The following is a 19609-nucleotide window of genomic DNA, read 5'->3' as shown; positions in this document are numbered from 1 at the left end:
TTTCAAAGCGATTTTACGTAGTCTCTGCAAGAAGAGTATTTTATTCATTTATCATTACGTCCTATTCGCCCTTGCTACATATTCGCTGCCTAGAAAATTTTCCGGCTTGGATGAAAATTCTTTAAAAATAAAATATACGTATTTTGCGTAGAATCAGTTATTAGTAAATAGTGTGCCTGATTTTTTAAAATCTATGTTTGTTGACATGATTTTTTAAGTGCATTAAAAGACTGTTTTAGCTTTTAAAAGTAATATTTTTCACGTGCACTTGGTAAATATGCTATTTGACGCACTCGGAGAAAAGTAACATTTATCAAAAATTGACAATAATAAAATGAAACAGTTTTATGTTTGAACGTGATATTCAACTGAGAAGCCAAAATAAGTATATATCTTCCAGATTTGCAAACTTTAAATAACTAGCAAGTTTAGACGCGCTTCGCGCGTTCTTTTTATCGTATCATATATTTTCTCAATATACACTATTTGGGGTTAGGAATTCATACATCTGCACAGATCGCGCGCGAAAATGAACAGCCAATCAGAATTACTCTTCACTGTCCTTCAAGATGACGCGATCAATTCTTTTAGATAGGGAGTATGTTCGGAAATGAAATTTCGGTTAGTAGTTAGGTTGGTAGCCCTACGCTAACCGACTGACCGACGTTCAGCGCGTGTAAAAAATAGACGGTTAGGCGAGCTGATTTCCGCGATGGTGACTGATGAGCATGCCATGTGACTATGTGAGGTTTGAGGTTATAAGTATATTAAATTTCATCGATAACATTAACTATAAAATTTTCAACTCGTGGAATACGATAATCATTGGCTTCATAATCATCGAAAATGTCATCAAACATTTCATCTACATCACTTTGTTCATCACTATCAGAATCGGTCGATGATAGGATATCATCAAACACCTCAATTACGTTCATAATGTCTTGATAAATAGATCAACTTTATACTTTATTGCAATAACATTGACTTGCTCCAAATCCGAACAATCAGATGTGCTAACCATCTACTGTTTACACGCGCTGAACGTCGGGCGGTTGGTTAGCGTAGGGCTACCAACCTAACTACTAACCGAAATTTCATTTCCGAACATACTCAGGATTTTTTCCAAGCATTCAAACTTGCCGGTGCGCTAGCAGTGGGTGTCACGTGATTTTAGCATGAAGATGCTTGGGCATGGTCGCCACACTTATAAAAAGTATAGCACAAAACGTTTGCAATAATTGTGGATTCTAAAAATGCCTTCGGTTTTACAAAATTCGCAGTATATATGCGAAAAATTATGTTGGTTAAATAACGATCCCCCTCCACGCTCTCTACGCCAAGTACCTTAGTACGCGGCAGACTAGCATAGTTACATGTATTGAGCTATGTTACAGGTGTGGCGGCCGTGGGAGAGACGCATACTGGCGTCTCTGTCATGGCTGTCGCACCTATAACATAGCTGAATACGCTGCTATACTACAAAATATATTACAAGTTCATAGTATCAGTTCAGTCTGGTCTCAGAGCTCGAAAAGCAAGGTCGGCATCAGAAAGTGTGAAAAGTTTCAATATCCAAGTTTTTCACCTGAAAACGATCCTATATACGTTTTGGTTATGACGATGAAAGGAAGTACCAAAGCCGCCCGTTTCGTCCACTACCCGAGGCAGAAGCGTCTAACTCTAAACCGCAGAAGTCATCGCACACAGTTGATGTTCCAAGCCTTCGAAGACGACAACGTACTAATGATAAAACAGTTGTTCAAAGAAGGCGGACTGCTCATCAACGCTCGTTCACTTGAAGGCGATATAACCCTTCTACACGCCGCAGTTATAGGCTTCATCAGTTATCCAGCAGTCATCCGGCGGCTCGTTAAAGCCGGCTGCCACATCGACTCTAAAGACTTCACAGGTGAGACTGCCCTGGAAATAGCCGTCCAGTATCATCGCGTACCCGAAGCTATTCAGTTGATAAAGCTCGGTGCCAATGTTCACCTCAAAAATCTGTTTGGTGAAACTCCGTTGCATTTCGCCGTCGCCAACAAGAGTCATGTAGACACACTGAAGGACATGATACCCAACGGCAAGCAATACAGCAAAGTGGACTTCTACGGCTTGAAGTCTCTGAATTGGGCCTTAGAGGCCAGGAGCAACTCGTTAAGTGCTGCTAAACGCTAAAGCTGACGCCGACGCCAAGGACAGCAACGAGTGCTCGCTGCTACAGTGTGCTATTTATATACGGGTGACCTAGAATTGGTGAAGATCCTGATCGACGCTGGCGCCGACGTCAACGGCAGCAATAGGATGCAAGCAATGGCATTGCACGACGCAGTCTTGTGCTGCGACGAGGCGGTGGTCGAGTTGCTATTGAACCGAGGCGCCGATGTCGCTTTGAAGACTCTGGAACTGGGCAGCACAGCTCTGCACTGGGCCGCGATGCTCAACATCGGCAACAGCCACAAACGTATTATAAGAAAGCTTTTGGAGTCTAGAAGCGACTTGGACCAGCGAAACAACATCGGCCTGACGTCCTTCAATTACATTTTCGGCTCTTGCAACGTCAACCTGGTGAGGCTCTGCATCGATCGGTACAACGCTGATCTCAAAAAAATGTTTTGCCAGTCATACTACAACGGACGTAATGCTCTCTCATTCGCCGCTCAGAATGTCGACAAAGGCGTGATGAACCTGGTGTTGGAGAGTGAAGTTGAAATCGATAAGTGCTGCTTTCAACGTCACACGCCGTTACACTTGGCGAGCCAACTGTCCATACGAGAGAACGTGCAGCGGTTAATCTCAATGGGTGCCATCGTTAACGCCGAGGATACGCAGAGCTATACGCCACTATATTTTAGCTTTGAGCCGAGCCAATTTCGCCAAGGAGAAAAGGCGGGTGATCAGACTGTTGCTTGTATCTGGAAGCAACTTAAATCACCAGTTCTTCATCAGTCACGACCTCCCAGGGCAACGTTCGACGATCCTCGGCTTAACGATCATCAATAGAGACATCAGGACTAGAAACATGATTATTGAGTTTGCAGCCGAGGTTGAGGCGAAGATGCAGAAGAGGTTGTTCGATTAGTTCAACCTGAAAGAGATAAAGGCAGATTCAAACGCCGAGAGGCACTACCATAAGTGTCAAACCGAGCTCAGCGCCATGAAATCTGCCATGATCCGAGGTACGTCAGTTACATATTTTTCCGTACTGACACAGCCACTGAATGTGGTGGCTCGTTACTCCGGAAATCAGGAAATTGTGAAAGTGTTCGAGACTAAAAAGCTGATTCAAAGCGCGTATCTAATTTATGCTTCGCGATTGAGGTCAAAATTCAACGCAGCTACTGCTAGACGGAAACTGATAGAGGAATTTACCTCTGTAATGAGAGTGATTTTGCAGTTTCCTAATGCGAACGATGGAATTTTTGAAAAGATATTGTCATACTTGACCGAAGAAGACGTTAAATTGATTGTCGGTAGCCCGATTTCCAAGGATACAAGACTCACTTAAATTTTATAATGCAAAAGTTATGGTTTGGCAACATTAACTAATTTTATATTACTCAGCAGGACAGTGCATAAAGTGTGGGAATTATTTTCGATTATTAATTAATTAAATTAAGTAGTGTAAGTGTACTTAGTGTTAGTATAATGGCTAATAGAGACATACATATGTGGTTATGTATGACTCATACATGATTGTTGAAAATAAAAAATTATTAAAAGATCAGTAAAATGTTCGTGAAAATTGTTTTATGTATTTAAAATTAAATCACTTTATTTGTACCATGACTAAAGTACATTTCAAAGACATCTTTAAGTTTGGGCTCATTTGGTCCGCCCGTTTACCAAAAACCTCAGAATGGATTTATAGGAGGAAGCGATATTCAGATAATTGAAATAATATAATACACGGTATATTCGGGGATTTTCATAATCTAGTATCACCATATTCGAACTTCATTATAACGATAGTATCAAAATCTGTTCGTAGATAATTCGATGAAATACATATTGCTTTGCATTAATTCTGAACCATGTTCAGTTGGAAGCTCGTTTATCGGGGCTCGCAAACGAGCTTTTAAATAAAGTATCGAGCTTGTATCGGCTGCGTAAACAATACAAATCCTTGTTATTAACACATAATCAATGTCCCCTCTCCCTTTGTAGTCTCACGTTGTTGTCATCAACTTTACACCCACACGATAACGAGTCACTACAAACATTCGTTCCTAAAGCTCTACTACGTCAACTTTCACAAAGAGTATAAAACTCGATCGATCAGGCCAGGCCGCAGAGCATCTGTGCGCAGCACTCCATTGCGTATGCATGACCGGCGTCGCCGCGCGATTATCATCCACCATACGTCGATTTCTTGTGGTCTGCAGGCAAAATGCGCGCGTGGTGCTGCTAATGGACTGCCGGCCGTAAATTATAATTTTCGCGGAGGGCAAACCGCACTTCCAAAAGTCGAGAAATTAATCAGTGGTGTTAGATCGATCTGTTTGATGATGAATCGGTAGTTATCGCGTGAGTTTTTACGGACTAGTTTTTTAAAACTTTTTTTAGGTATCATAGCTGGATGAATTTGTTGCGCTGAACTTGAAACCATTTTTGAAGAAACGTTTAAGGCTCCATAATTGCAGTCTTTTACAACAATTTACCAGTCTCGAAGAGCTTTTTCAATTAGGCTCTTTGCAGTCAAAGATTTTTTTTTATAAAATATGTGCAGCTTGAAAGCAATTGCAATGAAGAATTTACTGCTAAAACGGTCGCTCGATGAATTGCGTAAAGCCGTTGAGCTCGGCCGTATTGCATAACGAAGATATATGGCGTTTGATAGGACAGCAGGACGCGTTTTAATGAAAGCTCGCGATGCTGACGTAATTTTTACGAAAAACTTTTGATAAATGAAGGAAATACTGCCGGCGGTCATTAGTGAGGAATGTAATTAATACAATTTTATTAAACAAAGAAATCGCGTTTTTTTCAAACCACTCTTTGTTTTGCCAAATTTCGTCAATTTTTTTAATTTGTGTATAATTTATCTTTGCTTACACATTTTATTGGTCTTGACGAAGTAGTTTCAAAGATCAACCAGCTTCGGAATTTATCAGTAGGTATATATTTAGAACTACAGATGAACGTTATTTGCTCTCCAAATCTAACATCACTCGAATCAGCCAGCCTCTATTAATAGAGCATCGAAGAGCACAGCGTGTATCCGATATGGGTTATTATATAGGCTGTTCTTTTATTTTGCCATTGACGCAAATGGCGAATTCCTAGAAGTCGAGCAAAGGGCTTTGATGGACAAGCGAATTCGTGGACCTGGAATGGCCAATCATCCTTTCAACACTGAGTGATTTGAGAGAGACATGAGACCTGTTACACTGATTCATTCCCAGAAAACGCTCTATTCACTCGGATTCCCTGAAATCCCACATTGTACACTTTATCCTTTAATTTTTTTTTTACATGAAAATGGAGATACATCAGTGTACTATATTCGAATCATTCGATCAATCGGACAGCCGTTCACTCAGCACGAGATAGACGTTCGTCACAATTTCCAACATTGTCCGCAAAGTTATAAATAACGCAATGCGATCCGAGTCAATTATACGCGCGACAAGCGAGAATACATGCGTACAGCCGAGCTTTAATAGATGTAATATACACGCGTAGGTCGTATTAATATACTTACACAGGCGGTGCACTGATACACCTCCACGAGCCTCGAGTTGATGCGACGAGAGGATTCTCGCGGAAACAGGGTCAAAGGGGGGTCACAACAGTTCCGCACATATAATTGCCTGGCCTATTAAGATCAAATTTATGCCATTGACATGAGAAATGAATTCGCGAATTTCGAACATAGATGAGCTTGTTTAGAATTTCGAAGCGGAGCTAATGTAATTAAACGAAATTGCGGAGGATATTGCGTCATGAAATAGTTTGTGTGATGTAAAACTAATTTTTAGTTCATCGCACAATAGTACATCTAGAAGATAACTTTTCTTGTTGCGAGAATGCGCTAGTCAGGCCGTCGCCACCTGTCGGCGACTTGCGAACTACATGGCTGAACATGTGAAATTTTTACGATGATCCAAAAAACTTGTAAAAGTAAATAACTATTTATAAAAGTTGTAAACTTTTTATAAGAGTCTAAATTCTCAACTTTATAATCTGTTAATATTAGTTATAAACTTTTTCAAACTTTCATTATAGAAGATCGTTTTAGCCTGGGTACTTTTCACGCTTTTACGGAAATTTCCAAGTTCGATGGACGGCTATACCATTTGCAGACAAACACTGAAGCCCATTACGACGATACCTACGCGTAGATAGTAAAATCCTACTATTGCACGTATATCTCCGACTTCTTTATTTTAGTCACGCCGCATTGACTGCGTTACACTTGGCGTCGATTCGAAGAAGCATTGCTTTATTTATGTTCCAATGTAGCAGCTTTCCGTTTCTCAATAAAACACGGACCAAAGTGATGTTCCACGAGTCGATTCAAGTTCATTGTCCGATTTACAGACATTCCCTTATTGAAGAAATGCTGGAAACTTATAACACGGTTAAAACTTCCTTGCACGGCATTCGCTTCTAAAGGTCATCAAAGTATTCAACTTCTTTACTAACTTCGCGCAATACGATTAACATAATTACATAACAAGAAAAAAATAACCCCCCACAGGCAATCTTCATTGCTTTAACCTCATCTAATCAGCCGAAGGCACGTCAAAATCGCGTTTCTCCCACAGGCTCGGCTCAAAGATAATTACAATATAAAGTCCATTATCAGCAGATGTCACGGGGCAGCTCTCGCACCCTTTCGTTATGCCCTCGACCCTCTCAGCCAAGTTCTGCTTGATTTCCATTCCTTCGGCATCAAGAGAGAGAGAGAGAGAGAGAGAGAGAGAGAGAGAGAGAGAGAGAGAGAGAGAGAGAGAGGGAAAGAGCTCATACTTTCAGGTCGAGTTTAACGGGGCGGACGCCTCTCTAGCAGTTATTCCCGGCTTTGCCTCGATAACGCAGATTGGCCCTCCGACGTATATACTTTGCCTGATGCAGAGATACGGGCTGGGTGTGTCGGGGACGCTTCTGTTGGAAATACTTTATTCGTGTATTGTTTGTATTAACGTTTTATTGGATTTTTGAAAGTATAGTGTACAAGTATAGAAAATTCAAGTCGATTCTAGTTTTGGAAAGAAGAAGTGATATAACAAAATGAAAATGTTTCGATGATACGAGTATGGGAGCCTTTTTTACGAGTAACGATGCCGACGTGCCGCATGTTTGTGTTTTTCTCGATTTTTCGTTCTTTTTGTGGAGGAAAATACATATCGGGCTTGGAATTTTCTACATTTCTATTTTGACATGATGTTTCGTTCGCTGTGGTTAAAAAATATACGAAATTCGTGTAATGCGCGCAATGTATAACATACTATATATTGGGAATTGAACCATCCAAGTTATTCATTTATATCCTGGTTCATTAATTCAACGCAAATATCGAAAAACACTCGTGTTCGATGTGATTATGCGTCGCCACTACAGTAACCGTCTCTCTCATTTCTCAATATAATAACCCCAAACTATATCAGCCAATCAATTCGCCAACGATCAAAGACCCGTCATAAATTCCAATAATAATAAAATCCGAACCATTAGTCACCTCTCCTCTTCCAAATTATACTCTAACGCGCTTTATTTAAACCGATAGAGCGATAAAAATCTCTCTCTCTCTCTCTCTCTCTCTCTCTCTCTCTCGCCGCAAACTCGATCGAATTCTCATTACCCAGAAATTTTCACCGTCGCATATAAAAGCTCGCGCTCGCGCGTTATAAAATGAAAGGTAACGTTCTCCCCTCTGCGCAAACCCCGCTCTATACTCTCTTACATTAAATACAAAACGATTCGGTCGTTCGCACTTAAACGTTTAACGACGCTTCAATTGACGCGCGCTTGCGATTGCCACACCCGCGGCACTTTTGCATTTCAGATTTTTTCCTTCCTCTCTCGCGGGAGAAAAAAAGCATTCCCGTGCCTGCAAAGCAATCGGAAAGCCATTTCTGTGGGACGTGACTTCGTCAAAAGCGTTCGCGCTATTTTTTTTTTCAATCTCATTTCCTCGCGGAGAACGCCTCTATCCGCGGGAGTTAATTTAGCGGCAAACCGCGAGTGTTAAGAGTAATCTCGTTCGTCGAATGAGCGCTGACATAAATCCTGGCCGACTTTTTCATTTCTTGAGACGATCAGCGCTTGTTATACTTGCGCGTGTTTGGTCGAGCGTGAAATTATTGATCAGTGCAGGAAATTCGTGGGGAGAGGTGATGACGGCGGGTGTCAAAGCGTGAGGTTAAATAATGCAGAATTAGTGCAAGCTCTGCGCTCGAGTTGCTTATTAAGCGTATTATTATAGTTGTGTCTTGGAGTATAACTACAGAGTTTCGTCTTGGGCGTCGAGTGGCGCGAAAGCTACACCTATTACGTATTCCGGGGCGCTAATTATGCAGAATTTTGAAACGCGAGCCTTTGCTTCATTCATTTTACAATTCATGATCTCAAACACGTTTAACCAGATCAGCCATCCAGTTCTCGTCGTGTCGAGATCACTCCAAGCAACTACTGCGCGGATACCTCTACCCGAGCGCAATTAAATTTGGGAATGTCAGAGTATGCCAGGTTGTCTAATTAATACTGACGGCTCTGAGCGAAGTCACACGTCGACGACTCGATGCTCGTTTATTGGGCTAATTACAAACGGCGATCTTTCTCTCGTTTGATTTACACAATCGACGATCGTTTCACTTTATTGGAAATTCTTCAACGTGTGTATTTTTCAAACGAATCGAGTCCTAAAAGGGGTATCAATTTCGTAATGCAAATAATATGCTATCACGCCGAGTAGTGGGTGTCGAGTTTCGGTCAGCCAATCAAAATTCATTTGCGTCGGTGCGTATTTACTCATCGTCAATAATTGCTCTCGACGTGTACAAGCTTGCAAAAAAAATAGACGAGTGAAACGAATATAAAAAAGCATACAATATCGTCTGGTAAAAACAAGGTTAGGCCCTGGCAAAAATCTCGCGTAAAGAGACTCTTTGTCTTCTCGAATATCACTCGCGGAAAATTCTCGCTCGAGATAAATATAGCCCCAAAAGGGAGAAAAATAATCTCGACGCCGGCGAAACCGATGGACTACGCGTTCATAAAATACAAAAAAATATATACAAGAACCTTACAAGCTTCTCCTCTCTTTTCCTCTTCGCAATTTATCTCCCCGTCCCAATTACGTTTGCCCGCATTTTGAAGCTTCGCAAGCTCTCCTCGTCCTTGCCCAGAGCAGAAGCGGAGGAAAAAGGTGAATATAGCGAGATGAGGAATAAGAGAAAAAGACGCGACAACTCGAATCCCGAGTCACTTTAGCGCAGAGGCCTCTGTAAGCCGGATTAAAAGTTGTGCGCGCGCGCGAGACGCTCTGGATTGGGCGTAAGAGAAAGCAGCTGTGCGAGGAGAAAAGTACCTTATGCTCCCGGCGGCAGCGTTTTCCTTCGCGTCTGCTCTTTACTTCGTTCCTCGCGTCAAATGCGAGAAGGATTTAGCTTCTCGAGGCGCTCTCTGTGTAGATATAGCTGTATAATGAAATTTTTGTTGAATCTCGCGCATATTGTCCGACTGTCATTTTGTTTATATTATGCTCTGAATTGAACGTATTTTCGCATATTGTAATACTTTGGACGAGGTAAAAAAGCTGTATAACCTTGACCAATCAAGATCCTTACAATCCTGTCAATGTCTCAGACAGTTGCCAAGCGGTACACAGCTGCCAGAGCCAGACCGCATTTCCGATGATCAGTTAAATTGTCTCTAACTTCCATCTCTCTCTCCCGCTCTCTCTCTCTCTCTCTCTCTCTCTCTCTCTCTCTGCATATTTCCTTCACGTAAACCAATTTGAAATTCATTTCAAGAATACCTATCACACTGCGTCGATGTGTCTATAACTCGTGTTATGCTGAAAAACTAAATCTAATCTTCATCTCTTTGAAATCCCCTTCGTTTCGAATTCCGCGAGCAAATGGATTGGTAATCCAAAGAAAACTAGCCCGGGACTCGCTTCTCTCTCTCTCTCTCTCTCTCCCTCTCTCTCTCTCTCTCTCTCTCTCTCTCTCTCTCTCTCTCTCTCTCTTGTGTGTGTGGAAAGAATTAGCCGACAATTCTCATGTCCGCTCGAAAAAAGAGACGCGCGTACGTTGCCCTCTTTCGTATACAGCATATACACTGCAACGTATAGAGATGAAGAGGCGAAAGAAGAGGAGGAAGAAGTCTGTTACGCTGTGCGGCTTCTTTAGGCAGTTATGAAGCGCTTTCACGAGATTAAAGCAATAGGCCGTGGGGCTCGTTCTCTCGAGGGGGACGAGAGACTCGTAGTGTGTATACCAGGGAATATGAGATAAGTATGATGAAAGCTTTTTTCCCTCTCGCGCGAGCTTTGCCTCGCGTTTTCTCGGGAAATTATCGATTGTGAGTTCCTTCGTTTCGTCTTTGTTTTAACGATGAAGTTTCTAGGCTAATGAGTCGAGGGGCTGCTCTGAGGTGTTGCGGTGATAAGGAAAAGCTCTCTCGGCTTTTTAGCGTAAGTAGTATTGTGGATGTTTGTTTTTTTGCGAATGTAATATACAGAGAAAATATTTCGTAAAGGATTTATCGTGGTTATTTTTGAAACCGGTATATTTTTTCGCGGAATATATCGGGATAGCAGCTATAGAACAATTTGTTTTCGCGTGTCGCAAAAAATGGCAGGGTTAAAAGCATCCTATATCACTTTCACATTTTTTGTCGCGAAGATTCGTGTAAGATGTATTACGAAAGGAAGAATCCATACCCGCGTATGTTCCACGATGTCGGGGGTCATCAATTTCTGAACTTGAATTTTAGGAAAAATTTACTGCGCTACAAAGCTTCAATTACCATAAACGATTAACTTGCGCAAGGATGCGCAACGATTTAATTATAATTAAATGCGCAGCTCCTCAACTCTCTCCTCGCGACAAAGTTTCGCTCGATTACCTTTGATCTTCGCGCGAAGCGAAACGCGCAGTTTCGGATAGGATATCCTTCATGCTACGCGACATCCCTAGATTTCATTTCACTTCGCTCTACAGCTTCAGCTCTCCTATTATACCTATACACATACTCGCGCAGCTTAAAAACTTCATCCAACTGTACGCGTAACGCGAATTTCACGCGGAATATCGCATAATTGACATTCAAACAGTTAATTAATTTCCGAGAAATTCGCAAGAGCTCGAAGAAAATACCGGCGATTGTACTGCAGCAACGCTCGATCGACTCGTTTGAGGATTTACCGCCGGCTTCTGCGAAATTTCGCGGACTATTTTCCGGAGAGCGCGAGCGACACGCGACACTACTTCCGTATACCAGACTTTGACGCTGGAGTTTAGATTCGCGCCGAGCTTTACGCCAAGTTCGCGCTGGGGATCCGGAAAGCTGCACTACTCGCGCTTTCGCTCTTATTAGATGTACGTATACACACGTGCCACCTACGTGTTTACGGCGCGAGTTTCTTATTTTAGGGCCGCGCGAATTTCGTTTTTCCTCGAGTCGGGCTACTGCGTGGAGGTTATTTATGAAGCTGTGTGTGTATAGAACGCGTGCGAAATGTTCTGAATAAATTCCAATAAAGGAGGGGGGGGGGGTAACTAGAGAGACGTTGAAATGGAATTGGGATTGGAATTCGTGTGAACGTAAATTAAGGCGGAAAATTTAACCTTTTTTGCATGGCAGACAGGTCGATGGAAATTACCGTTAATAATGAAAATTCTCGTTTATATTAAAAATGCGACGCACATAATACTTAGCCGGATATGCACAACGCGAAGAAGAGCTTGCGCGAGAACTAACCCGCGGAAACTCGAGGAGATCCTTGCACGTGTTCATACGGCCCTACGAAGCCAAACTAAACAAGCCCAAGTCAAATATATGAGCTCATGTGTGAGCCGTGCGCCTTGAGCACGCGAAGAGAATCTTCCTGCAGACGAAACGAGGGAGTCGGTGGGTATATTGGCGGAAAATGGTTGCTTTGAATTTTGTTCGAAAGTTTGAACTTGAAAAGTTTGAATTAATAATTAGGCGATATAACTTGTGCGGCTGTTTAATCGAGTTGTTTCAGTAATACATATGCATCAAGTGAGTAAGTATTATGCCTTTGTTGTGTCCAGAACTTTTTAACTCATAATGCACACACACACACACACATACACACACACACACAATCTATGCGCCGTCTATCAGTTCCATACACATACGCACGCAGCTCATGAGTATGGAATCCGGCCTCGCCTATAAGCATATAAATACACATTCCCGCGTCCATATCCAAATCTATGCATATACAGTACTATATACACACGTTCAAACATACCGATACGATGTAAATACATACAGAGCGATGTATGCAGATTGCAAGCGATCGATGTTCACGCACTTATCGCACAACAAACAATATAGCATACAAGTTTGCTCTAAATCAAGCTCTACAACGAGCTTAATCGTATAAAACGCGAAGCTTTCATCATATATAACAAGCTCGAGTCGTCAAGATACCGAAATCCGAATTTCCAAAGGTCTGTATGCAGCGGATTTGCCGACATTAGGCTGCGCGCCGTTCGTATCGCAGATAAGCCGGGCGCACGCACGTGTGCCGCCAGGCTCTCATACGTATAGGTATATAGAGCCATTCAAACGAGACGATCGGCGCTCGACCGGAAATTCGCCCAGTAGCGCATAAAAATCCTACCGGCGCAAACTCTCGAGCTCTCGAATTTATTCATGAAGCTTTGCGATAATACTGCAGCGTGTGATGTCATATTGGCTCACGTAACACTTTATCAAATAACGTAAAGATGTACTGCACTTTAATATAATATATGCTTTATGATAGTTGTCTTCAAAACAGATTTTTAAAAGAATCGATGCGATAGTTTGAACAAAGTGACCGCTTGCCCTCGAATTTTCCGCTATATCCGACGAATTTTCCGACTATAAGCTATTCAAGCACAAGTGCGTGAGCTTCGGACGTCAGAGGGTATATAATCGCGTGTCGGTAGTAGTGTTTCACTTATCTCGAGGTCTATTTTCGGTAGAGTCGCGTTGCGTGAATTTTCATATTTAGGGGCGTCGACCGACGATTATTAGAGGGATGTTATTCTCGATTCGAGTTCGAGATTCGCAAAGTTTTCCGCGTTGATTCATTAGTTGACGTAATCACTCGGTTTTTGCTTTGGGCTGAGGTATAATGGTGATAATCAAGTGGTGAGACTCACGTTTAATTCAGCTCATCGCAGATTACTCCATATTGGTCGATTTGGTGATCTGAAATCAGAAAATGAATTGATTGGATTACTAAAAAATAGGAAATTTTCGTAAACGTTGGTCAGGTACGTTTAATGCTCTATGAATTACTTGTTTATAAATTTTCGGTAATTTACCCACAGCCTAATTGAGAGCTTAGTGCGAAAATTATCCTAGTGCATCCATTAGTTTCAATTAATATATTACCAGTAAATTATTGGAACTACGTTTAAGCTTGTAATATTAACCCTTTTTGGTGAAATTTCAAAAGGGCCACTATAACAAGTAGTTTTCTTCAGTAATTTTCGCAATATTTACAGGTTTGATAATCAACACCTCAACTTTGCAGATCAAAGGACTTTTGCCCTGGCCTCTTTATAAAATGACGCTTTGAAGACGAACCAGTTACTCATTCTTAGCCAAACTCGGCTTCTTACTTTAATCACGCGGCTTCGAAACGGCCGAAACTTCGCGGAAGCTTCTTTCAATAATAAATGTACCAAGTCAGAACTTCAGCTACTATATCAAATGAAAAACTTTATGCCGTTATATAAAAAAAAAAACAAAAAAAAAAAAAACGGCGCAATTGGTAAAACAGCGTCGTAACTAGCCGCATTATAACGCCATTCCGGGAATATTGTATTTAGCCAAGTTCGAAGAAGCGCTACAAGATCAAAGACTCGTCGGTGGACTTAAATTAGCAGTGAAGAAGAACCGCGTCCTTTAAATTCGAGAAACGAGACTAAAAAGCTGCGCGAGAACGAGCGAGACAAGCAAACGAACTTTGCGAACTTCATCCGTGTCTTCGCCTCGGCACAATTTTCTTTCCGGCCTCTTTTTTGCTTTTCCTCCTGTCGCACGGCTGGACTACGTGGACTTCTTTCCCGACTGTGTCACGCCGAACTAGTTGCTTTAGAAAACTTTCGGAGGATGCGATTATCCGGGCCGAATGAGATAGACTGTAAAGCGTCATTGTTTCAGTTGTTAGGGATTGTTTGAAGTGATTTTTCTTTAGGTTTATATTTTATTTGAAGCTTTAGGCGCCAAATTTGAATTTAGTAAAGATGCGAAAGTCGAGAGCTTGAAAAGTTCATATAAAAAGAAATCGAAAAACACGAGAGAAACTAGGAAAAACAAGAGATATAAAAAAGCGCAAAAGCAATTGTCCGGCGTCATGGAGATGTTTACCAGACGCTTTATTCCCGTTTCATTCTACAGCTTCTCTGTTGCATTATAGAGGGACGTGTGTGCGTTGTCTCGGTGCTACACGCCCCTCGTACACGTTCTATTTGGTGAAAGCCAGTGAAATGGGTGACGCCGTCCGAGTTTCCGGTTGCGTAAGTCGATACCGCGTACTTGAAAACGAGAGCTGATGCAGTAGACGGACCATTGCTGGTTTTCTTCTCGCCTCGTCCTCGGGATGAAATTTTTATTTATTTTTTTTTTAAACAATCATAGCAAGTTTCAAAAGTATTTCACCTGAGTAAACGAAGGGGATTTTCATATACTGCATATCAGTAAAAATTAAGGAAAAGCTGGATTTGCTATTACTAACGAGGAGAGGCCACAGCCTACGGGTCAGGGATTTAGCTAAATCTTTGGAAATACATTTTTGGGCCCAAAAAATGGAAGTCGTTGAATCCCATGGACTTTTTTGTCGCGAAATAGGTTTCGAAAACATTCTGCACCGCACTCTACCTTTGACCCCTCTCCTATTTACCTGGTGGGTAGTTCTCGGTAAAGCCTTATAATGACCCAGCTGTTTTGGGCGGAGCACGGGTGGATTGTCTTCTTATGAAAAGTATACCTATATATACCTTCAAAGGTATATTTATATTATATAGATACATAATGTAATGGGTCTACGGAACTGAACTCCGAAATACGACTCCCATTTTTTTGGATCCAAAAGTGGATTCTCAAAGTTTTCAGCTAAATCCCTGACCTAAAGCTTGCAGACTCTCCTTGTAAGCGTTTAAAAGAACCTACCGAGAGCACTTGTTCGAGAACTTTCCTCGAAATTCCCCCCCGGGATATAGTATTGTCGGTCGAAACTTTCCGGGCGGCCGAATAAACAAAAAAATAAACTTTTAAAAGGCAAATGAAATGAAATGTGGTTCGTGAGAGAAACGACAATAAGAAAAATCAATAGACGACAGGAGAGGCGAATGTGTCGCGACGCTAAATATTCCATACATCGGGAAACGCGTGCCGGTGAATGGTAAATTTTATCGAGCCATGCACTCGTGAAACGACGACGCGCTGCTATTTACCCGCGCGAGCGCAATTTCTATCGGTCTCTTTTTCTCTCTCTCCCTCTACTCTTTCTCTGATTGCAGCAAATTGAAAACGTGCTGTGGCCGTGTGTCTGTTATTGCACTTTTTCAAATAAACAATTCCCCTATATTTATTTGTTTTTACTTGCGCGAATTGAATTTATGTTTGCGCTTATATGCTTTTTCTTCTTCTACTCTCTTTTTTTTCGATTGTCGTGTGCGACGCAGGGCATCTTTGACGTCTGCATTATTGAAGTTCTCTGTTATGAAAAATGAGGATTCTATTGTTATGGTTTATATCACTAATATGGCTGTGTTGAAAAATCGTTTGAATTTCTTGTATTTGTCTTTTTATTGGCGTCAGAAACAAACCTTTTATAAATAAAATATTTCTATAGCCATGTAAATCGCGAAATCGTTATATTATATACAAGTAGAAAATGATGACAGCGCAGTTAAAATCTGCGGAAGCGATAGATTTAAAATAAATCACGTTCGCATGAAATATGGAAAAATAAAGCGATCACGGAGAAAAAAAAATTCAAATTGAAATATCAATTCGGTTGCACGTATGACCGAACGCGATTTATGGTGCCGCGTTAACTGACATTTTTGATCCGCAATTTGATTGCAAAGGATTAAATCAAAACAAGAAATTGACGCAAGACTGTTTTTCAATAGCAAAATCCATCTGTTCTTCAAATATACAGACAATAAAATCATACATTTCAAACCTCGTCATCGATTTAATCGCAAACAGAATCTAACGTTTATTCCACATTTTTTTTTCAACCAGCGCAACAGCGTAACGCAGTAGTGCACGTACTTGACATACAGAGTGAAGCTTGCAGATTATGAACACGTAATGCTCAAATCCTGCACCAGGGTGATTTAGCGCGTGAATTCAATCTTACATCGAGTAAACGCGTATTTTTATATGTTTTTCTGTGCGTGCAACCGATAGACGTCAGAGTTTCTTTCGAATAAATAGTAAATCGCTTTTGTCAAAGCTCTCCGTACTGCGTGGGATGTTTATTTAGTATCGCTGCAAGCGCACAGATCGAAAATAGTCGATCCTTTTCGAAGTGCGCGCGACAACCAACAGTTTACACATCACACACGTGTAAACCGGACGGGCCTAGTGTGGGTTTTGGAAAAAAAGATTTTTTATTTAATCTTGTGTATACAAGAAAGGCAAACTCGAATATGAAAAAGCTTCCAGGCTGTATAAACGCACGTGTACTTCTTGATGTTTTTCTTTATCTAAAAAAACTATTACGCGGTATTCGATTTCAAATAAAATCATCAACTTTTGTAATTTCCGTCACGCAATGTCGCGGCCAAAAGCAGACTACTGCAGCAGTGTACACATTGCAAATCTCAGAATTCGTCGGTATCGAACCGGCGACTTTCTTGCGCGACGCTGCTCTGAATGCATCCGAGACTACGCCAGTGTGTGTGTGTGTGTGTCCCGCAAATAGCCCAAGCTCCGCACGAATCTCCTAATAATTTGCGGCGAAATGCGCACGAGTATGTGGGTGTGGGTGTGTGTATTTGTCGCGGGTAGATTGAATGCACGCGGAGTGTCGAAATTACAAAGAGCTTCGGAGCTCGAGGCGATAAAGCTCGTGCCCGAGTGCGCTTACATTTCTGAAATGAGATTAATCAAGAGGCGTTTGTGTTGGTGTGTGTAGACTTGTACGTGTGCGAGGCGAAACGTTGACGCCTCTTTGGAGTGACGCTTTGCTGTTTTGATTGACGCTTTGCTTTGATTGTTTCGCTCACGGTGGGTTGGGTATTGATGCAAGGTATTAGTTTGTTGATTGGATAATATGATTCATACTCGCAGAATTAAAGATTTTTTTGTTCGTTTAATATGAAAATTTTATCAAAGAATATTGTAGACGTTAGGCTGGTGATGGTGTGAATGAAATTCAATCGAGATATTAAATTTTTCATAGGTGATTGCTCGTTACGAAGCACGATTTTTTTTAATACATTTTGGTACTTTATTCAACAAGGGGAGAAATTAAGCTATTTATAGCGAGGGTGAGATGCACCCACACTGAAACCTTTACCCTCTCCCTTTTGGCGCGTCTATTTCATCAACAGCCTAGACGTTTTAAAAAGATTTATTTTTGATTTTTATAAATCAATGTTTGTTAAATGATAAATATGGCCAATACAGTACATTTTTTAATGGCAATAAAACTTGAACTTTAAACTACTGATGCCCCTCTTTTATAATGCAATTTCACAAATGTATGGGTATTTTCCTAAGCACTCAACGTCATCCAAGCCTCCGTCAATAAGTCTGGCGCAGTGCTGATTACCGCCATAATTGTCGGGCATATTCGGAATCAATGGAGTCCAGCCAACGTTTTTGCCAGCTACGAACGGTTCGTCTAGCACGGTTATCCATTGGCGCAGTTCAAACTGGTTGTGGTAACCAAGCCAGATGCCTTTTGAGTCGCTTTTGAGATTGTTAGTTGATCGGTATATTTGGAAAATTGTTAGTTCTACAGGTGAGTCCACTATGGCCAAGTGAGCTGAAATCGAATAATAGAATTTTTTGACTCTGGCTTTATCGAAGTTGTAAAAATAGACGTTATGTAATAGCTCATGTAGTGTGCGTGCGTCTAAGTCAGAAAGTCGAAACGTCTTCGATATTAGGACGCGCAACGTTTGCTATTTAAAATCTAGTTTATAAAAAGATTAATTTTTTACGAGCCTGAATTCGACAGTCATATACATTTCGTAAAAAGATTTGCTTGTAATTCGCACGTGCAAGAATTGTTAAAATTTCTTTACGAGCTAATCAACTGATAAGAGTCCAATAAGACATAAAACTCATACGACGGTTTTTTACACTTCGGTTCAAACGTTACTTATATTTACATACCTCCTTCTTCAACGCAACTTTTTCTCGCGCTGTCCCAGGTTACCAGGTTCGTATGCAATTTATAAGCTCCGTGTCCTGGAACGAGGACGTAACCATCGGGCAATTTGCACGATTTCGTTATGTTGGCACCTACTTAAGAGAATTTTTATTAGAAAAAAAAGAAAATTTTAAAATGCTAATATTTTATTATTTGGGCGTACTTACCGTTGACACTAAGTACATCAACCGCACAAAGCACGATGAACGTTAGTACAAAAGAAGTCTTCATTTTTTTTTATTTGTATACCAGTCAGGAACACTGTAACGTATTAGTAAGCTTGGCACGCAAGTAAAGAGAATGAATATCGAGAATACAGGGTAGGTACATTTATACTGTTCTGAACAAAGAAAACTAAAATGTAGATAATTTCAGCATCTGGTATTATTTGTATTTACTGATATAAAGATAAAGTTTTAAGTGTCAGGATTACTCAGCTTATCTCTATAACGATAATAATGTGTTTGTGGCAAATTTTTAAAAAGTTTTTAAAATTTTTAAAACTTTGAGGATTTTAATAAATATTAATACTTGTGTTGATTAATGAAAATGTTAACAAACAATAAGACTATTATTTCTAAATATTTATGGCCGTGTAGTGTAAAAAAACAGCCAATTTATACTCCCGTTTTATAGCCATGTAAAACGGGAAAATCCATACATGAGTCGCAAAAACTATGGTGTGATATTGCAGTACCAAAAAAGCCTACTTTACGCTCTTGGTACACTATGTACTATATTATTTCAACCAATTTTATGAAATATTTAAAAATACTCAACCTCTTCTACTTTATTTTCCTTGTTTGCTCTATGGCATACATTGTTTTAGAATACGCGCTATCTTCTGTTGTCAATTTACTGGCATAAATTAATTACACAAACAGCAGATCTGCACGAAAGATCTTATCTACAAAGAAGGAGTGAGACTCGCCTCTCGGGGGAAACTTAACGACTTTTCTATTTGCTTTCATTATGCCTCTACAATTGTGAAATATGCACGTAACGTAGAGA

At 40.8% G+C, this 19609-nt stretch overlaps 4 protein-coding genes across 10 annotated transcripts in view; 2 read left to right on the top strand and 2 right to left on the bottom strand.

Annotated features, from left to right (window-relative positions):
* The window catches only part of LOC100124125 (GTP-binding protein Di-Ras2), an 87635-nt gene that overhangs the window by 15292 nt on the left and 52734 nt on the right, over positions 1–19609 (bottom strand). For all 6 annotated transcript variants that reach the window (XM_008209356.4, XM_032601000.1, XM_008209361.4 and 3 more), the window contains one exon: positions 13356–13404. The gene's annotated coding sequence lies outside the window, so the exon portion shown is untranslated. The remainder of the gene's footprint in view (positions 1–13355; positions 13405–19609) is intronic.
* LOC103316310 (ankyrin repeat domain-containing protein 6-like) lies at positions 1624–2178 on the top strand. The gene has a single exon (XM_008209464.1). It carries the CDS (start codon positions 1624–1626, stop codon positions 2176–2178), a length of 555 nt encoding a protein of 184 aa, XP_008207686.1.
* Positions 2305–3003, top strand: LOC116417602 (ankyrin repeat and protein kinase domain-containing protein 1-like). The gene has a single exon (XM_031931409.1). It carries the CDS (start codon positions 2305–2307, stop codon positions 3001–3003), a length of 699 nt encoding a protein of 232 aa, XP_031787269.1.
* Positions 17511–18912, bottom strand: LOC100124129 (hemolymph lipopolysaccharide-binding protein-like). Of its 2 annotated transcripts, none has more exons than XM_016985908.3 (3): positions 18766–18912; positions 18562–18693; positions 17511–18208 (listed from the first exon to the last, which is right to left on the bottom strand). In XM_016985908.3, exons 1-3 carry the CDS (start codon positions 18827–18829, stop codon positions 17901–17903), a joined length of 504 nt encoding a protein of 167 aa, XP_016841397.1. In that variant the 5' UTR covers positions 18830–18912; the 3' UTR covers positions 17511–17900. The 2 variants fall into 2 exon arrangements, with proteins under 2 accessions (XP_016841397.1, XP_001607988.1); XM_001607938.6 differs by having other exon boundaries at positions 18562–18690; positions 18766–18911.

The sequence above is a fragment of the Nasonia vitripennis genome, chromosome 5 (genome assembly GCF_009193385.2).
Source record: "Nasonia vitripennis strain AsymCx chromosome 5, Nvit_psr_1.1, whole genome shotgun sequence".
Classification (NCBI taxonomy): Eukaryota; Metazoa; Arthropoda; class Insecta; order Hymenoptera; family Pteromalidae; genus Nasonia; species Nasonia vitripennis.
Note: the sequence above shows the minus strand (reverse complement) of the source record. Positions and strands in the feature narration are given on the sequence as shown.